This window comes from Haemorhous mexicanus, chromosome 21, assembly GCF_027477595.1.
Source record: "Haemorhous mexicanus isolate bHaeMex1 chromosome 21, bHaeMex1.pri, whole genome shotgun sequence".
NCBI lineage: Eukaryota > Metazoa > Chordata > Aves > Passeriformes > Fringillidae > Haemorhous > Haemorhous mexicanus.
Window position 1 is genome coordinate 9,926,440 of NC_082361.1, and position 18,528 is coordinate 9,944,967.

The 18,528-nt window shown below is 51.3% G+C and overlaps 3 protein-coding genes across 4 annotated transcripts in view; 1 reads left to right on the forward strand and 2 right to left on the reverse strand.

Moving 5' to 3' along the window:
• The window catches only part of PNPLA7 (patatin like phospholipase domain containing 7), a 133,199-nt gene extending 127,769 nt beyond the window's left edge, over nt 1-5,430 (reverse strand). For both annotated transcript variants that reach the window (XM_059865061.1, XM_059865060.1), the window contains exons 1-5: nt 5,279-5,430; nt 4,625-4,659; nt 2,192-2,257; nt 1,401-1,488; nt 750-832 (exon numbers count right to left, since the gene is read on the reverse strand). In XM_059865061.1, coding sequence (XP_059721044.1) covers nt 750-832; nt 1,401-1,488; nt 2,192-2,257; nt 4,625-4,659; nt 5,279-5,300 — 294 coding nt within the window. In that variant the 5' untranslated portion in view covers nt 5,301-5,430. The remainder of the gene's footprint in view (nt 1-749; nt 833-1,400; nt 1,489-2,191; nt 2,258-4,624; nt 4,660-5,278) is intronic.
• Nucleotides 5,431-5,561: 131 nt separating this feature from the next.
• On the forward strand, nt 5,562-6,398 carry MRPL41 (mitochondrial ribosomal protein L41). The gene has a single exon (XM_059864967.1). It carries the CDS (start codon nt 5,719-5,721, stop codon nt 6,124-6,126), a length of 408 nt encoding a protein of 135 aa, XP_059720950.1. The 5' UTR covers nt 5,562-5,718; the 3' UTR covers nt 6,127-6,398.
• Nucleotides 6,399-7,220: 822 nt separating this feature from the next.
• DPH7 (diphthamide biosynthesis 7) lies at nt 7,221-15,966 on the reverse strand. The gene is made up of 9 exons (XM_059864966.1): nt 15,775-15,966; nt 15,221-15,357; nt 14,703-14,790; nt 13,879-13,973; nt 12,158-12,324; nt 11,278-11,350; nt 10,422-10,487; nt 10,084-10,256; nt 7,221-9,136 (listed from the first exon to the last, which is right to left on the reverse strand). Exons 1-9 carry the CDS (start codon nt 15,910-15,912, stop codon nt 8,523-8,525), a joined length of 1,551 nt encoding a protein of 516 aa, XP_059720949.1. The 5' UTR covers nt 15,913-15,966; the 3' UTR covers nt 7,221-8,522.
• Nucleotides 15,967-18,528: the final 2,562 nt, after the last annotated feature.

The window sequence follows — 18,528 nt, forward strand, 5'->3', positions numbered from 1 at the left end:
AGGGAGTAGCCACCTCCTCCACGATGAAACAGCTCCAGAACTGAATATTAAACCCACCAGTGTCTAATTAAGTCAAAGTGTTTGAATTCACCTCAGTGAAGTGTGGGAGGCAGAGGCTGGGGCAGTTCACAGAAGGAAGTGTTCCACCACACAGGGTGAGTAAGGATGGTTACTTCCCTGTACTTTGTTTTTCTACAGATGTTGGTTTGCAGGGAGTGCACACCTGGACTTGGCAGCACACGGAACAGCCAGGACCCTGTGAGGGCAGGGAGGCCCTGGCACAGGGTGCCCAAAGAAGCTGTGGCTGCCCCTGGATCCCTGGAAGTGTCCCAGGCCACGTTGGGCAGGGCTTGAAGCATCCTGGGATAGTGAGAGGTATCCCTGGCCATGGCTGGGCATGGAATGGGATGAGCTTTAAGGTTCTTTCCAACCCAAACCAGTCTGGGATTCTGGGATATTTAAACAATCATCAACTCCCTACAGGAGTTAGATACTCATTGATTTATTGCTACCCTCATTGACTGCAGATATTTTTCAAAGAGGAAAGGTCTGGCCAGAAAGAGAAGCTGCTGCTGCTCCATCAGCAATGCAGCCAGTACTGCAGGAGCTCTGAAACATCCACAACATCCCAGGGAGATTTATAGGTTGAAGGCCCTGGGCCAGGCTCAGCCAGTGAAGTGTTTCTAATTTTACACCTCCCAAACTGGATTTTAATCTTTGCTTCCCTCCCCTGTGCCAGGTGCCCTCACCTTCCTCATGATCTTCCTCCCGTAGAACATCACTTTGTCCCTCTTGCGAAACCTGTACTGAGGCACGTGGGGCTGAGCTTGTTCTGCAACAGAAGCATCACATCAGAAACCACCTGCAGCAGCTGGGAGAACACCTGAGCACAGCTGGGGCACTTGGCTGCCTCCAGAACAGCTCTTGGGCAGGGTTTGGGATTTAAACCACCCTGGGATCCCTCATTCCCCAGCTCTGGCCGAGCCAGACCCAGGCAGGGCTGCCCTGAGGCTCCACCTCAGCCCCAGAGGAGATAAAGGGCTCTCTAAACAGACTGAAGGCTTGGGTAGTTTCAATCTCCTCAAGGAAACCTCTAATTCAATCATTTCTCCATCTGTGACAGTGAAATCACAGCAGGGTTGAATTCCTCTGCAGAATTCCCAACTGGTCCTGAGGCTGGCACTGCTCTCACCCCAAAGAAATAAATCCTGCAGGTCCTGCACGTGACAGTTCTGGGCTCACACCTGGGGAAGGGAACCAGCACAAGTTCTCATCCTTTAAAGCTGCTGTCCTGCAAGAACCACACCTCTACTGCAAACAACTACCACAGAAAATTACAAACAGACTCAAGATTGATGGAAAAACTGGGTTTAAAACTTACATGGTTATCAAGTACTTACTAGACTGCCTCACTCTTCTGTACACGACAAACACAACAACTGCTATAAGCAACAGGGCAACTGCAGCTCCAATTGCAATTCCAGTCAGCTGGAAGGGAAATTTAAGGAGAAAGAAGTTAATAATTTCCAACTTCAGAAGTTATTACATACTTTTTGAAGGGCTGAAGAACACAGCTCAGTGAGATGTCTAAAAGCCAAGCATGTTCATAAATACTTATTTTTAATTCAAACATCTCATATGCAGGAAGTTTAAACTGCACCAGTGACCAGTCCTCTATCACATGGAAAATATTCCATGTTTTTCTCCGTAAAGATCTGGGAGCTGATCAACTCAATGCACAGGGGGTGTATGAGGGCACGGAGGGACAGGACAAAGGGGAATGGCCTCAGGATGAAGGAGGGCAGGGTTGGATGGGATATTGGGAAATCTTTCCCTGGCAGGGTGGGCAGGCCCTGGCACAGGGTGCCCAGAGCAGCTGGGGCTGCCCCTGGATCCCTGGCAGTGCCCAAGGCCAGGCTGGACAGGGCTGGGAGCAGCCTGGGACAGTGGGAGGTGTCTGTCCCTGGCAGGGGATGGAACTGGATGGGCTTTAGGGTCTCTTTCAGCCCAAACCAGCCTGTGATTCTAACTAACAGCAACGAATTCCTGCCTCAAGCACAGTGACAGCAAAGAAACAAACACTCAGAGCTTGGCAGTGGCTCAGCAGAGCTCATGGAGCTCAGGAGAAGCTGCTCTGGATGCACCCCCAGCCCTCTGGACACACCCCCAGCTGACTGCAGCTCTACTTTACCATGGTGGTCTGGATCCTGTCCTCCACAAACTGCAGGATGGGGGTCCCACCTCCTGGCATCACAGTCTGGCACCAAAAGGAAGGGGAAATTAGTTTCCCACAGCTGGAGAAAAGCCCCCATGAAAACATCTCAACCAACTTGATTGTGTTTTTCTTTGACTTATAACCCACTTTGCAAACAGAAACATTCAGTGGAAAGGGATCAGTAGGGGAGTTTTGTGTTGCTGTCAGTTCAGTGCATTCCTGAATAGGCCTAAACCAGGGTCAAACAGAGATGAACACTTTTTTAAATCATTGTGGTATTCAGAACAACAAGAATGAGAATGGAATGCAAAGGACTTTATGAGACTGAAAAAACAAGTCACAAACCAGCATATTAAAGCCATCATAAAAAGCAGATGATGCACATGAGCTCAGGTGTGCTGTCCTGGGACCTGTGTCCACCAGTGTCACCCAGGAATAAAACCTGGCACCTAAAACAGTCCCACAAATGCCAACCCAAAACTTAAGTGAAAGGGGGGAAAGGTAAAACAAATCTTAGGAACAAGTGGAAACAATGTGAGAACAAGGACAAATACATCCCCCTCTAAGTCTTGAGCCTTAAAAGTACTTGAATTAAGCACTACACACAGCTCAGGTCCCATTCCTGCCCCTGGTTCCAGACCTGGATGACAGCTGAACTCAGCTTTGCCACCAAGAGAAAAATGAAGTGCACACCAAGTCACCAAACTGGTCTCTCTAATGGAATTAATTCCAGTTTTACAGCACAAAGCAAACTCCTGCCAGACCAGTCACCTCATACAGATCCCTGGGCTCCCTTTGCCTTCTCAGGTCACTTTAGCACTTAAACCCAACAATAGTCAAACTAACTCTGTCACTATTGTTATCAGACTATTACTCATGGGATTGCAGTGAAAAGTCACAAGGTTTCGAAAAAAATAAAAAGCTGAAGATGTGTCAGCAACAGGTAGAACACCTGGTGACACAGAGCTCCTGGTGGAAGTCTGTTCTGGTCACTTAATGCATTTATTTCCCCTTGACAGTGTCAGGGACACTGGAACATGGACAGTTCTGCTGCTCCCCAGGCCTGTATGATCTCAAATAACACCAAAAATAGTAATTGCCAACTGACACTCACATTGCTGCTGCAAGGGGAGAAACAAATCCATGGGGAAAGAATAAAACACAAACATGCCCAGTCTGGGGCCTCAGTGCAGAAAAGCAAGAAGGGAAAGATGAAATTCAGAGCTCCAAGAACCCCTGAGAGGTTCTTGCAAAGTTTTCACGAGTGACAGTGTGATACTCCCCTGCTCAGATTCAGGGGGGATCTTTCCCAGCCTGGACAATCCTTGTGGACAAGCAGAGGAAGCAAAGCAGCCAGGCTGAGCTGTGCAGACACCTGAGATGTGTCAGTGACTGCTGTGACAGCTCCTGGGACAGGAATGAAGTTACAGCCAAGTCACCAGGGCACTCCTCTCTGAGGAGGGCTGTGCTCAGCACCCCAACCCAAGGACCTCACCCAAGGAATCCCCAGACCCACAACACCTGTGGGACCACCCTGCAGGGCCCGCTCTCCATCTGAACGTGAGCAGAGCATAGACCTGGCACAAAGACCTGGACCTGCCCAGAGCATGGACTGGCACAAAGAGCATTCCTCTGCCTCCTGATGTCCGAGTTTCCTTAAGACCTCGGGGCTGAGCAGCAATCAGCACAAACATGCAGCCCCACAAGTGCAGCTCACACCCATCCAGGGTCCAGGCACCCAGCACTGCCGAGAGTGCAACCACTCCTCACTGCAGTCCAAGGCAAACACTGACACATTCCCCGGGCAGGCAGGGGTGGGAAAGGCTTATCAGCCCTGAAAACAAGGACTTAAAATTGGGATTAGCCCAAATACAAGGATTCCTCACAGCTCAGAGGCACCCGAGCCTTGTTTTGACTACGGAACCTGGATTTTCACAAAACATTGTTAAATGTGCACAAGTACACTGTGTATGTTTTTTAGTTTGAGAACTATTTCCTCTCATGGGGTTTGTTTTTCACACTAGGGAAAGCATCATGTGCCTTTTTGGTCTGTGAGTTTCACATCTGTGATTAAAAACAAATGCAAGAAGTGCAGTTTGCCAGAATTCTGGAACTCCTCCTTTTTCAGGATAAAAATAAAAGTATTTAAATCATAGCATTATTAAAACAGTTTAGAATATGAAGCAGAGCATGAATGGCTTGCAAGAAACAAAACACACCCACAGTAAAATGGGACCAATCCTCAAAAGTCTGAAAGGATAAAACTCCCAGCAGGAAAGGCTCTTTCAAAGTAAAAGCATCTAAAGGCATGGTCCCAACGCTATCAAATTAGGTACAGCTGCTTACAGCTTCTGGAAACACCCACAGGGAAATAAGTAAGTCCAAAAATAAGAGCAAAACAAATTGTACCTGAAGGCTGGTGCTGTCGTCCCCTTCATCCACGTCTGGAGGAGCGGCAGGACCAAAGACAAAAGCAAAGAGAAGACTGAATTAGGAGATGACCGCAGCTTCCGATGCAAACTCTTGAACAACACAAGGGGAACAACAATTTTTTAACTTTATCCTCCCGTTGTGCCGAGCAATAAAACCCAGCTGTGAAGCGCTGGGGAACGGGACTTCCCCCGAATAACCTTCTCCACAGCACGGGAATGCAGGCAGAAGCTCCCCGGGAGCCTCTCCACACGGACAGAGGCTGCGGGAGAGCTCCGTGCCCGGACACAGCCGGACCCAGCCCTGCTCCTACCGAAAGCAAACACCGGGACGGCCCCGCGGGACGGGACAGCCCGGGGACAGCCCCGACCCTGCCCGGGCACGGACGGGCATCGACCGCGGGTCACCCTCATGAGCACCCGCGGCCAGCCCCGGGTCACTCTCCCGGCCGGACCCGGGTTCTGTCCCAGCCCCGTTCCGCCAGGTTAGAGCTCGGGACACGGGCTCCAAACAAGACAACAACAACTCCTCCCGCCGGGCCTGGGGCACCGGCCGGGGGCACCGCGCGGCTGCAGCAGCCCGCCAGGCCCGCGTCCCGCCGCCGCGTTCCAGTGATCCCTGGCACCCTCTCACCCGCTCCTTCCCCCGCCATCATCCCGGTGCCGGTCGCGGTGCCGGTGCCAGCTCCGGTCCCGGTGCCGGTTCCGGTCCTCGGCGCTCTCGGACCTCGGGCCGGGGGCGAAGGGCGCCGAGCGCAGACCCCGCCCTCTGCCACCAGGGGGCGCGGCCGCCTCAGGCCCCGCCCACGCCGCGGGCCGCTCGCTGCTGATTGGCGGGGAAAGCCCCCCCGAGCCGTTCGGCGCGCGTGTCGCGCGGGGGCAGCATCGGCGCTGCGGATTGGCTGGCGCGGCCCGGCCAATGGGAGCGGGCGGTGTTGGGGTGTGCGGAGGCGGGAGCGCCGCGGGGCTGCTCTGGGTCGTGAGGGCGACCCGGCCCCGGCCCCGGCCCGGTTCGGGGAGGTCCTGGTGCTTGCAGGGGCCGGCTCCGGCCTCGCTGAGCCCTCGGTGCCCGGCATGGGGCTGCTGACCCAGCTAGTCCGCGGGCTGGTGCGCGGCGCCGACCGCGTGTCGCCGTTCACCAGCAAGCGCGGCCCGCGGAGCCACAACAAGGGCCGCGGTGCCAAGAAGCTGGGCGTGCTCACCCGCAACAAGAAGTTCCTCCTCGTCAAGGAGATGGTGCCCGAGTTCGTCGTGCCCGACCTGACGGGCTTCAAGCTGCGGCCCTACGTGTCGTACCGCGCCGCCGAGGGCTCCGAGCCGCCCATGACGGCCAAGCAGCTCTTCGACCAGCTGGTGGCTCCGCGCATCGAGAAGGACGTGAAGGACGGCACATTCGACCCCAACAGCCTGGAGAAGTACGGCTTCGAGCCCACGCAGGAGGGCAAGCTCTTCCAGTTCTTCCCCAAGAACTACGTGCGGTAGGGAGCGGGCGGTGATACCTTCACTGGACAGCACAGGACAGACTCCTTCACTGAACATTAAAGCAAATCCTTCTGCCTTGTTCTTCTGTAATATCTGATTTAAATCCTGGTGAAATCTGCGGTTTGATTTCCCATCCATGACTGGTGATTTTTCTGAGAGACAGTTGTGCCTGATAGTTGAGCAGAGCCCTCTGGGGTTCTGAGGATGAGGCGTCCATGACGTTTCTAAATAAAAAGTACTGCAAAGTTTAGGAATTAAACTTTAAAAATTAAGACTGAAAGCGTTCACTTTGGGAGAAAGGAAGCAAGATCAGTGGATGGTCAGTGAGCACTTCGTCTGTTATTAGGGCTGCCAGCTGAGTCCTTACGGTGGGGTAGGGGGGTAAAAACCCCACATTTTCGGGGCTGGGCAGGGCTGTGATACAATGGGGCTGCTGCAGCCCCATTGACAGAATGATGAGCTGTGCTCAGGGATCAGCCACAGTGGGGATGGGGAAGGCACAGCTTTTCTAACTGAACTCCTCATTTTTCCCCTCCTGTGAAGCTGATCAGAACAAGTCACCCACAAGTGGCTGTTCCTGCCTTGCTGCTGCTGCTAGCAGCCGTGGCCCTTCAGCCCTTCCCTTGGGAGCCTTGCTGCCCAGCCAGGGCACTTGGCAGGTGCCAGGAGGGGGATGCAAGGCTGGAGAGCAGGAGATCCTGTGTCCTTTGCTGCCGATTCCAGCTTGCTCTTGGCCACATCATTTGCCTCACACCCTGTGTGAAGGCAGATCATAACTGGCTCACCTCATTGTTCTGAGCAAAGCAAGGCCTGGCCTAAAGCCTAAACCAGGCTGGTCCCAGTGGGTGTCACCGCTGCAGCCTCGCTGCCCTGGGGCTGTTCCCTCTGCTCTCACAGGGCAATAAAAGACATTACAACCTTTAAAACAGATACAGGGACACACCCTCGGCTTTCCCAGGAAACTGGCTTGTCCACTCTGACTCCCAAAGAATCTTCACCCCTTGGAGCCCGAGCTGTCCTAGGCCAGGGCAGGAGGTCCTCATAAGGACTGTCAAGTCTTTTGATTTTTAAAACTCAAAACAAAAGAAGATAAATCACTTATATTGGTTTTATTTTAGAAACATCCAAAAATAGCATGTTTTTTCTTTAGCAAAAGCTCTTGTTTTCATTACTAATATGAATCTTCATGTAACAGTGCTCCAGAATGTTTGCTAAAATACACATTCACCCTTGAGAAGGGGGTTACAAAGCAGCAAAGTTCTCATCTGCTGCAGCTCATTTAGTTGCACAGAGACCTGTTGCTGGTGTTCCTTTCCCTCCAGACAACCCTTTCTTTAGGACCTTCAAAGAAAAACCACGCAAGCTAAAAGTTACTGATCTAGTTTAAGCTGGTTTTTGTTTCTAGGAATAGAGAAATGTTCCAGAAAGGGTGTTTTGCTGATATTTCACAGTGAAAAAAAGAGAGCAAATGGAGCAACCATGAGAAATCCTGCAGCCATTCCTGGAGGTAGTTAGGGCAATGCTGTTAAGATTTTGGTTTCTGTACTTATTTTAAATTTAAAAAGATGTCAAGAAACACCACTTATAATTTTTGGAGATTTTGATCTTAAAGCTGTTCACCTTTTAAAAACTGAGCTTGACTTTGGACCTAAAGGGGGCTCTGTGGAGAGCAGAAAGAATGAGCTGAATATGGAGAGGCCATGGGGGTGGTTGAGTGCCTGGTGGGGTCACTACAGGATTTATCTGATTCAGGGTGTGCTCAGCTGGGAATGATAAAGGAATCTGCAGTCAGGTGAGGAGTGATGGAAAATGATGGAGAAGCACCAGGATCCTCACAAGGAGGATCCCACAGCACTTCCCATCACACAGACAGTCTGCACTTCCTTCTGAACCAGAACTTCTCTCTGTTAAACATCACTTGTGAGCACACTGCACTGCATCTGGCCTGTCTGAGCTCTTCTCCCATCATACAGCCAAGCCTCTGCTCAGGGGCTTTTCTGAGACATTCAGGAAACCTTCTAATCACTTACTGGGTCTGCACAGCAGCACAGCCAAGTCTGGTTTGTGAGGGAAGGAGGAGAACAGGCTGACAGATCCATTGTGAAATGCAAACCAGCCTTGAAAGGATTCAGATCTGAGGTACAAAAGCAGCAGCCTGTGAGAGGAACTGGGATATTAAGGGAAAAACTAAATAAACCTGTCTGGCCATAACCACAGGCCTCTAAGCAAAGGCTTCCCTCTGTGCTGAAAATAAAACATCAGGAACCCCATCAATGTTGGCCTTGAAGGACTCCCAAGCTCAGCAGTAAGATGGGAAAGCCCAGCAGAAGTTAGGGCATTAAGTTCAGCTGTCACTCTCAGTTCAGGAGTTTTCCTCCCTCTTCCATTGGGACTGGTCAATGCAAACTTTCAGCTGTTACTTTGGATGGAGATCTGGGACTTGGCACATCTGGAGGGGTCACCAGGCTCATCTCCCACTTCCAGACATGGAGGATGTTGTCATAGAAAGAACAAGTGGCCACAATGCTCATTTCTTTGGGGCTGTCTGGAGAGCTGGCTGAGTCACTGCCTCTGTCCAGGCCCACTCCATTGGGTCTCTTGGCTCCTGAGTCAGAGCTGCTGGCTGACCCCGGATCTGCCCCTTGGGCAGCCAAATCTAAACCTCCCTTTAAACCAGAGCCCCTGAGCAGTCCAGGATCCCCAGCCAGCTTTGGCCCTGCCCCTGCTGTGAGTGCCACAGCAGGGCTTTCACTCTCCTCATCCAGGATTACATCAAAAGTAGCTGTAGGAGACTCATAAATTATCTTCAGGTTCTGGACCTGCAAATTCAGCCTCTCGTCTCCTTGCCCTGATGCTCCCACGAGCTCCTCCGAAGGCTGGCACGCAGCAGCAAGGTCCTGGCTGGCAGGCAAGGAATCCCTTGGGCACAGCCTTGACCAGTCAGCCCCATAGGCCAAGGAATTGTGCAGGACGTAGGATGACAGGATGATACATTCCTCTGTGTTTTCCGCTTAGAAAGAAAAAAAAAAAAGATAAATGAAATTACTTAGAAATCAAGTTGTGAGTTGTGGCAGAGCTCTCAGCAGCCATTCCAGCACTGGCTGTGTCTCATGGGAAGAGTTCTCTGGTTATTCCCTTCTTCACCACTGAGTGCAGCATTCCAGGAGGAATGAGGTTCTGACCATTTTTCAGCCATCTCTTAATGGCCTTGATTCTTCCTGGGTCAGTAGCAGAGAAGAGGGTTTAACATGCATGAGATTAAAGAGCATCATTATTCAAAGTGCCTACAAAGGCTCAAGACAGACAAGACTGGTCACACCACAACCTTCACTGAGCCATGAACACACCTGGGGGATTGCTAGGTCCTGGTTATTAACACACTGCAGATGTTCTTCCTGCCAGCTTTCAGCATTTGACTCTCACAGTGAGTTCCTTCCTTCCCCAGGCAGGAGAAATGCCATCCTCATTTCCTAAGCTGCTGATCTGCCCAAGGTCTAGAGATCCCAGGAACCCAACCATCCTCTGACAGACTGCTTTTGTAATGTGAATGCAAAGGGCTTTTCCACCATGGCAGCACCTTGTGATTCACATGAAGGGCTTTTTCATGTTATTCTGGATGGACCAGGCTGCAAAGCACTTCCTTCCTGAGGCAATAACTGATTCCCCAGCAGGTCAGTGACTCCTGCTAACAGGAAAGCACCACCTGACAGTCAGAAGCACCTCTCCGAACCATCACAATGCACACAAACCAGTGACAGGGCCTTGGCACAACCAAGCAGGCCAGGAGAGTGCCCAGATGTGGAAAAGCTGGAAGTTACCTCAAACTGGAACAGAAGCCTATGGCTATTTGCACCATCTCAATCCTTCCAGCAAGAGCTGGAGCTTCCCATGAACCTGGAGGCAGCAAAGGAGCGCAGCAGAGCAACCCTGGAGCACCTCTGCTCCCCAGACACTCACCCAGGCTCCCACGGCAGTCCAGGATCTTGAAGCCACTCTGCATGCAGGCTGCCAAGAGCACGAAGTCACACGTGGGGTGCCACTTCAGCCTCCACACCCCACCTTCCACGTGGGTGTCAGCCAGAGGCTGCCTCATGTTCCTGGTGTCCCACAGCAGCACGTGCTCATCATAGCTGGGGACACAAACAGGCAGAAAAGCACAGCCAGGTCAGGGCACAGAAGAAAGGTAGGAAAGACCACATGCTCTGCACCACATGGAATTTCTGCAGAGGCAGCAGCACGTTCAAGTAACAGAGGAGGTAGGGCACACCAGAGGAGAGCAGCTGGAAGGGACTCACCTGCCTGTGGCCAAGAGATTCTCCCGGTGGGGACTGCACTGAATGCTGCACACACCCATGGAATGTCTGCAGACGGAAGAGACAGCATTTTGAGAAGGGCTTCTTCCTTGAATTTGAAGGATTTTCAGTCCACATTATTTCATCAAGGTGTCTCAGGAGAGGTAAGCTCAAAATTTCAGTCCAGTGACCCACCCAAGCAGAGTTTCATCTACACAGTCCAACAGCCTTCCCAGGGACAAAACTCCTATTCACACCATCTCTCAGCACAAGTATTTTCTAGTAATATTTACCCCATAAACTGCTGCTCAAAGGCCCTAAGAATTCCAGCAGAACAACTCCATTCCCAGGAGACTTTACTCCCAAAATTAGTACTCCCATAGCTGTAGTCCCCAGTGTAATTTAAGTTTACATACAGAATTCCACTGGAGATCTGTGTATATTGTTTTAACTATTTTTAAAAATAGGACAGAAAAGAGATCACTTCAAATAACTAAACAGTGGAGAACAAAATATTTTCTAAAAAACATTCATAATAATATATCCAAATCTAACACACACAAAAATTGCCCAAATAAAAGTGTAAATCAGGATCCTTTTTTAGAAAGAAACTACCACCTTCTTCACATGTGGAAGTCAGCACTTGGTTTACTGTGTTAAAGGACATAGAGAAGAAATTTTCAACCTGAAGTTGTTCTGATGAAAAAACCTAATAGATGCCTCCATTTCCCAAGGGAGGCAGAACGAGGATCCACTATCACTGCACATGTGTGAATTCAGTGGCTTGGGCAGGGGCAGGGCAGCAGCAAATGTTCCCACCCCACTGCTGGAGGGCTGGGCATGGACAGGTCTCACTCACCTCCTGCTGGTGAAGACTGGAGCCTCCGGACTGCACCTGGTGTCCCAGCCCTTGAGCAGGCTGTCATCCCCTCCTGCCCAGGGATAAAACACTGTGACTCTCAGCACCAGCCCTGAGCATGGGGCAAAGCAGCTCCTCCCGAGGGGCAGCTCCCATCTCTGCTCCCTGTGACAGGGACAGGAGCCAGGGCATGGCTGGGGCTGGGCAGGGCAGCTCAGGCTGGAGCTCAGGGCAAGGTTCTTCCCCCAGAGGGTGCTGGCACTGCCCAGGCTCCCCAGGGAATGGGCACGGCCCCGAGGCTGCCAGAGCTCCAGGAGCCTTTGGACAGAGATGCCAGGGATGCCCAGGGTGGGCTTGGTGGGGGGCTGGGCAGGATCAGGGATTGGCTTGATGATCCTGGTGGTCCCTTCCTTCTCAGGGCAGTCTGTGACACAGAGCTGCTGCTTCCCAGCCCTGGGATCTCACAGAATTTAATAGACACACCAAAAATCACATTATGCTCCCAATACTCATCACCACTGAAAACACAAATGGTATCAATATGGTGGTACCCTCCTCTTTGGTAAGAAAAAGAATTAGAAGTCATAAAGACTGGACTCAAACAGCTCTCTGACTCTTAGCATACTGCAGGAGAATATAATCTTTTTTGCCAATAGTCACCCAAAGTACAGTTTTCAGGGTACAGCTTCTCCTAATTAACTCCAAGCCCTTTCCACCATCAAGAAAAGAAGCCTTTCACCCCTAATCAGAGGACCCAGCTCTTTCAAGAGGTGATGCAAGCAGCTCACCCAACCCTAGAAAGTAAAAACCCAAGGAACACATCCCCACACAAGGAGCCCCTCCCCAACAGCCCCCAAGGAGATTCCCAGCCCATACAGACCTGAATACACAATATCAGTGTCCCAGTAATTAAAAGCAGCAATCCAGGCCTCAAATTTGTGAGCTTCCCACTGGTTCAGGACATGCACAGAAGGAGCAGATTCATCTATGGAGAAAAGATTCAGCTTCCCCTCTGAATCACTGCTGATCACTCTTAAAGGACATCCACTACAGCAGGGTACACAAAAAACATTGGGAATTACTGCAACAATCAAATATTTCTATTCAAATAAACACTGGCAGAGACTGGCAGCATGGTGGCAGGAATGACACATTCATACAATTCTTTTCAGCTTCATCTTAAAATCACCTGCCCCAGTGGCTGCCACTCCCTGCTCTCACAGGGAGCAACCACTCACTCCCATGTCAGGGAAGAAACCACTGCTGGCTCTTATCTTTCTGAGAGATGCAAAACTTGACTTCTTGCATGCTTCACATTACATCAATAAACAAATTCCATGTGAAGAGGGTTCTTTATTTTTTTTCTCCAAGTCAGACTGACAATGCCCTTTCAGAGCCTCTTCCCTCTTCTGGAGTACAAAGAGATGTTTTATTTCCTTGCTATCACTGAAACCCAAAGCACTGGCTGATCCTGACCTTTCCTACTCTCTTCCTGTGCCACAGTACAGTTACAGTTTCTAGGCACAATGACCTTGGAGCACTGGCAAATGTTTTTCAATTCCCAGTGCACAGATTTTCTGTCATTCCCTGACATGAACTAGGTCCCTTCTGTTTGGTTACCTTCACCTGCAGGCACTGCTTTGGTGGTCTGGGGCTTCTTTCCAGTTCTGCATCAAATGATTCAACCACACTGAATCACCCAAATTCTCACATAAGATACAGGGCCACCCCCTTCCTGCAGAGATGTGAACAACGTACATCTGGCTTCTAGGAGAAGTTACTGGTCTCTCAAGTGACAACAATGACAGGTTTAAAGGGGCATTTCATCATGGCAACAATCATTTATCATGAAGGACAGAGACAAAAAGGAGGAATGTAAGAAGGAAGTCTGACTGGCAATTCTACTTACTCATTAACACATCAGCACACAGAGAAATGGCTTTAATTAGCAAATTTGCCCTACAGCATTAAGCAGTAATTGCCTGATACCCCTGGTCTCCAGCCTCACACCAAAGGCACCACTCTTCATCTGCACCTACAGAACACATTAACATCCCCCCCCCTTCAAGGTACAGCTAATTCAGCTTATTTCACACAGCAATGCCCTTTTTGAAATCTCATGTATGAGCAGTTGAGAGAAGGAGGAGCCACTTCCAAACCAATTCTCTCCTGTTTCTCACTAACCCATGATTAAACTTCCTACATGTGCTATTATTAGCAGTTCTTAAGGAGAACTTCACACTAAAATTTCAGCTGTTCTAAGAGCAGAGCTGGTACCAGCAGCTCCATTTGCATCCCGTTCTGGTCCTTCCTTTTAACAAAGGCAGCTGAAGACACATCCCTGGCTCACCTGCTGCCATTCCCCAGAGCACAACCTCCCATTTGTTCTTGGTTTAGTCTGCTCCTGTTCCAGTGGCCACACTGTTTGTGTTCCTGTTACCTTTGCTCTGGAAAGAGCTACTTCTAGAGCAGGGCCAGGTAGCCAGTTGGGATCAAGAAAGTCCAAACCACTAAAGACTGCTTCATCCAAGCCCTCAACTTCTGCTGAAAGTTGTCCCACACACCCTGACTCCAGCCCCAGCCTCCATCTCCCATCCTCACCACTGCTCTCGTCCAGTGGACCAGTCCAAGGACAAGGCCAGGCGCTGTGCCCCGAGATCCACCCTGAAGCGTGGCTCCAACATGCAGCTGTTCTTCTACTGGAAACAAAAGGAGTGGATTAAGACTGGGAAGACAGCAGGCACATAATGACAGGTGCACTGCTTCCCACAGCAGGTTTTCCAGAGACTGATGAGCAAATGAGGGTCCCACACTAAAGAAGCAATGAAATGTGCCACAGCACTGTACAATCATCCAGTGCTGGCTGAGGGGCAAATGTGCACACACAGGACCCCACCCTTCTGCTGCTCATCTCCCACCAAATCTCCCTTACACTCTGCTTCTTCTCAGGGAGCAATGAAGTGCACCAGAAGTGATGACCTGACTGCTGAATTCCCTTACAGACTGGCCTCTGCTTTCTTTGCTCTTTGAGAGTGGCTCTGATCACCCTCTTCTCTCACCAACAAAAGAAACCCCACTCCAAAAATCCTCCCTGCTTTTACCAGCTTTGCACTTTCTGATATTTCCTAGTAAGGCCATACTTGTTTCCAGGGTTTGCTTCTTCCCTCCTCCTGCCTCTCCTCCCTCACTCTGCAGATGGGTAGAGCCCAGCCCAACTCTCTGGCACCATGAACAAGTTTGTAGAATTTATGACAAACATAATCAGAGGACAAAATAAGTATTTAAAAAGCTAAGCATGCTGAGGAAGCCATGGAAACCAGCTTTCCTGCAAGCCTATACACACTATCAGTAAATGCAGAGATGTAGCAAACGTGTTAAAACCAGCTTTAGCAGCAGCAGCAGCAGCAGGCACTGCATCCACCCACCTCACTTCCAGTCAGGTGGCAAAATTCCACAGCACCTGTGGAGTTTGCAATGCCAACCATGGGATGTTCTGCAACAGGAATGTGGCACCTAAAAGACCAAGTTAAACAAGTCTCCAATGTCCATCTTTCTTGTATTTTAGGAATAAAGCAAAGCCATAACTTTAATTCCAACATGTACAAGGAGAAGGTATGTGACTAAAAAAATCTCACAGTAAGAAAAGCTAAGACTCCTCAAGTTCCCACATACCTGCAAGGAGGGGATTCTGTACAAGGGAGATCTACTATTTGTTATAATATAAATAAATGAGATAAAAAGTCATGACCAGTGAAGTGAGCAGAAAGTATAAATCAGAAACAAGGCAGTCTTTGCTCATCGGAACAAACTGGAAAGTATTTCCCTCCAAGAAGTCAGGAACTGTTCCATTAGTAACTATCGCTGTTGCTGCCGTGCCAAAAAAGGATGCCGGGAGGAGCAGAGTGTGCTGCTGTGGCACCTTGCCTGGCCGGGCCAGAGTTACCATTTGATGTCCAGGATGGCGGCCGTGTCGATGCGCTGGATCTCGGTCAGCGGGATGTAGGGCTGCTCCTCGTTGTAGTGGTACAGGTAGAGCCGCCCCGTCCGGTCACAGGCCCCATTGCTCCCCCGGGAATCGCTCTGTGGCAAACAAGGGAAAGAAAAGGACAAGCTCAACCGCGCTTCTGCCTTCTGGAGATTCTGCTAGGAGCGAGGGCTGAGGCTCCCATTTGTTCAGTCCCAGCCTTGAGGGATGAAAGCCCCCATCGGGGCCAGCCACGCTCACCGGAGGGGCTGCTCTGTTCCCCTTCGAGCCGCCCCAGCCGGGACAAGGCACGGCCCCGCCGCGGGGACCGGCAGGACCGGGGATGGAGATGCGGCTCGCCCCGGAGCGGGGCTAGGCGGGGACGGGGGCTCGCCCGGCTGCGGTGTCGGCCAGGGATGGGGCCGGGGCTCTCCCCGGAGCGGTACCGGGCAGAGACGGGGATGGGAGTTCGCCCTGGAACGGTGCCGGGCGGGGATGGGACGTGGACTCGCCCCGAGCGGGGCCGGGCTCACCTGGTCGGGAGGGCGCAGGTGGTAGGTGCCGCAGGCCAGGATGCTGTGCCAGCCCTCCACCGGGCACCACTCCACCGCGTCCGCGCTGAACTCCGTGTCCACCACCTGCAGCGTGCGCGTCCTGCACGGCGCGGCCATCGCGGGCCGGGCCCTGCTGCGCCGCCGGGGCGGCTCCCAGGAGGCTGCGGGGAGGCGGGGCCGCCGCCCGTCTGCTTCCCGGTCAGGGCGGGCCCGGGGCGGAGCTGCCCCTGCGGAGCCGCCTCTTCCCGCGGAGCCGCCTCTTCTCGCGGCCGGGCTGGCCGCACACGCGGGGTTCTCCTCGCCTGTCCCAGCTCCTGTCTGAGGTGTCCTTGCCGAGGGAAGGGGCTGCGGCTCCAGCGCCCGCCCGGGGAGGGACCCGTGCCCTGAACCCGGCAGCCGCTCACGAGAGAAATACGGGATCCGCCTTTCCTCGTCATCCTCCCAGCGCCTCCCTTAGAGACCTTCTCAGCCCGGCCCTTCCCGAGGACACCCGGGCTGGTACCGCCGTTCCTGAGCAGAAGGTGTTCCGGACCTCGGAGCGCTCCTGGGCGCTGCCCTGAGCCTTTCCTCTCCCCTCCGTCCTTTCCCCGTCGCAGGGCGGGTCCCGCACCTCGGGATGCGCCCCGCAGCCATTCCCACGGCGGTGCCGCTCCTTGCGCTGCTCTGGAGCCTGCACTGCCGCTGTTCCCTGGCGGAAATCCTGCAGACCCTAAGGTCTCCTTGCTGAATGAAATCAGCCAAGGCCGGGCCGTTTGCTGTTTTCCCATAACCAGCCCTACATTTATTGACACTGAATTTCATCTCCCACTCTCTCATGACATCCTTCTGCAATTCACTCAGCCTTTATTATCATTACACTGAATAATATCATCAGTGGATGTTGTCAGTTTCATTATACATTACCTTTTTTCTATTTTTTAAAATATATTGGACATCCAGCTGTTTACTTCCCACCACAATAAAAACCCTCCTTTCTACTCTTCCTTTCCTGTCTTTTAAACAGTTGTCTATGTGACTTATCCCTTTTTGACCAGCAGCTTTTCTTCCTTAAGTGCCCCAAGCAAAGTCATCATTAAATGCAGTGCAAACTGTCCCAACCAAATCCCCTTTTCCCTGCTTGTTGATGCCTGGAATTGAAGCAATTCCAGTAAAGTTTTGAAGGTGATTTCCCTGTACAGAACCCACACTGAGTCCTCCTCGGTATTCAGCCGTTGGTGCTGCATCACAGCAGCCATGAATTCACGAAGTGCAGGGGGCTGTAGTTTGAAATTCCTTCCAGAAGCTGCTGTGACATTTGCTGTGACATTGTACCAAGGGACAGGTCGCCATCCCAGCTGGGAGCTCAGCTTGCTCGTCCCTGAGCTCCCTCGGAGCCGTAGGTGGCACCATCTGGTCCTGGCAACTTGTTGCTGTCATTTCAGCTGAACTTTAATCTCTCCTGAAAGCACTTCTGTTCTGAGCAGATTCCCTGTGGAGCTCTCCATATGGAAGTATTCCTGTGTGAACTCCACCAGCTCTTTCATAGGGAACATATATGCAAACAAGTCACTGGATTTTCTTTTGCTGAGGCTTTCATCTTCAGGCCAGCCCTTCCCTTTGCTGTGCATCAGTCTCTGCTGATTCCAGCAGTCCCCCTGCTCCTGATTTTTTGAAAACTACTCATGCAAGTTTTATGACTTGAACATTCCTCGTATTCATTTCTCTTTGCATTATTTTGCTGGGTTGGTTTGTTTCTTTGCTTGTTCCACATTTCACCTGCCAAAATGTTATTCTTTCCATCTCTTACATTTGGACACCAGTTTACCAAGGATTTCCTCTTACTCTGAGTGTCCCACATGCTCCTGTTTAATCACACCAGCCTCCTTTTGCTCTCAGCACTGTTTTGCTGGGTAGTGAAGCTTTGCTCCTGGCCATGTGGTGTCTTACACCATCTCCATGCCTCCCATAAGCATTTCAGTCTTTCAGCTGCTCCTTTTACCATGAGTTTCATTTAAAATTAAGTCACAAAGGAAAACTAAGACCATAACCAGATGGTGTTTTCAAGGTGCAAGTATCAGAACACCAAGCCTTGCAATCTACTCTTTCATATTTGGTGTTCCTTAGCCCAGCCAGGATTTCCAGTTGTGCTTCTGCATGTTGGGATCAGGGATATCATGCTCCTTGGATAGGAAGGAGCACTGGAAGGTGCCTGTACCAACATTTCACAGTGTTTACAGGGGGTGTGCAGCCCTCTGTTCCAGCCAGCATCAGGAACACTGCAGCCTCCTACCCTGAGCTGGATTTATCAGATTTCCCTGCAGGAAACAACTTGGATGAAGAACATCTCCATTGGGGGGAAGCCCTTGGAAAATCAGTTCTTTATCAGAACTGTTCAGGTCTGCTCCCAGATAAATGACTCCAATCCTGGGTTTTTGAATACTTGTCCATACAGAGATATCCCTGTCAGCTGGGCTTCTCTGTGAGTAAGGAGGACCTTTACAAGAGCTCCATCCTCTGGGCTGGCTTGGGGAGCTGCCACCTTCAAGTTCCTTTCTGACCCTGCTCACTGAGAGGGACGGTGTCTGTACATGCCAAGATCTGCCAGAATCACTGATCACACAACCTCCCCCCCCGCAAGCAGGCAGGGATGTGTTCACTGCAGTCCCCAAGACCTTCCCAAGAGTCAAAATCCCCATAGCCACTTCTCTCCTCTGGCACAGGGACAGTCTGGGGTCACAGATCACACAGCCAGCT

Excerpts from the sequence above, each read along its gene's own strand:
- MRPL41 (XM_059864967.1), top strand. The coding sequence starts at position 5,719 with ATGGGGCTGCTGACCCAGCTAGTCCGCGGGCTGGTGCGCGGCGCCGAC.
- DPH7 (XM_059864966.1), bottom strand. The coding sequence starts at position 15,912 with ATGGCCGCGCCGTGCAGGACGCGCACGCTGCAGGTGGTGGACACGGAG. Across the intron at positions 11,351-12,157 it reads CACTGATATTGTGTATTCAG|GAGGGGATGACAGCCTGCTC; the intron begins GTCTGTATGGGC and ends ATCCCTGGGCAG. Across the intron at positions 10,257-10,421 it reads AATCTCTTGGCCACAGGCAG|CTATGATGAGCACGTGCTGC; the intron begins GTGAGTCCCTTC and ends TTGTGTCCCCAG.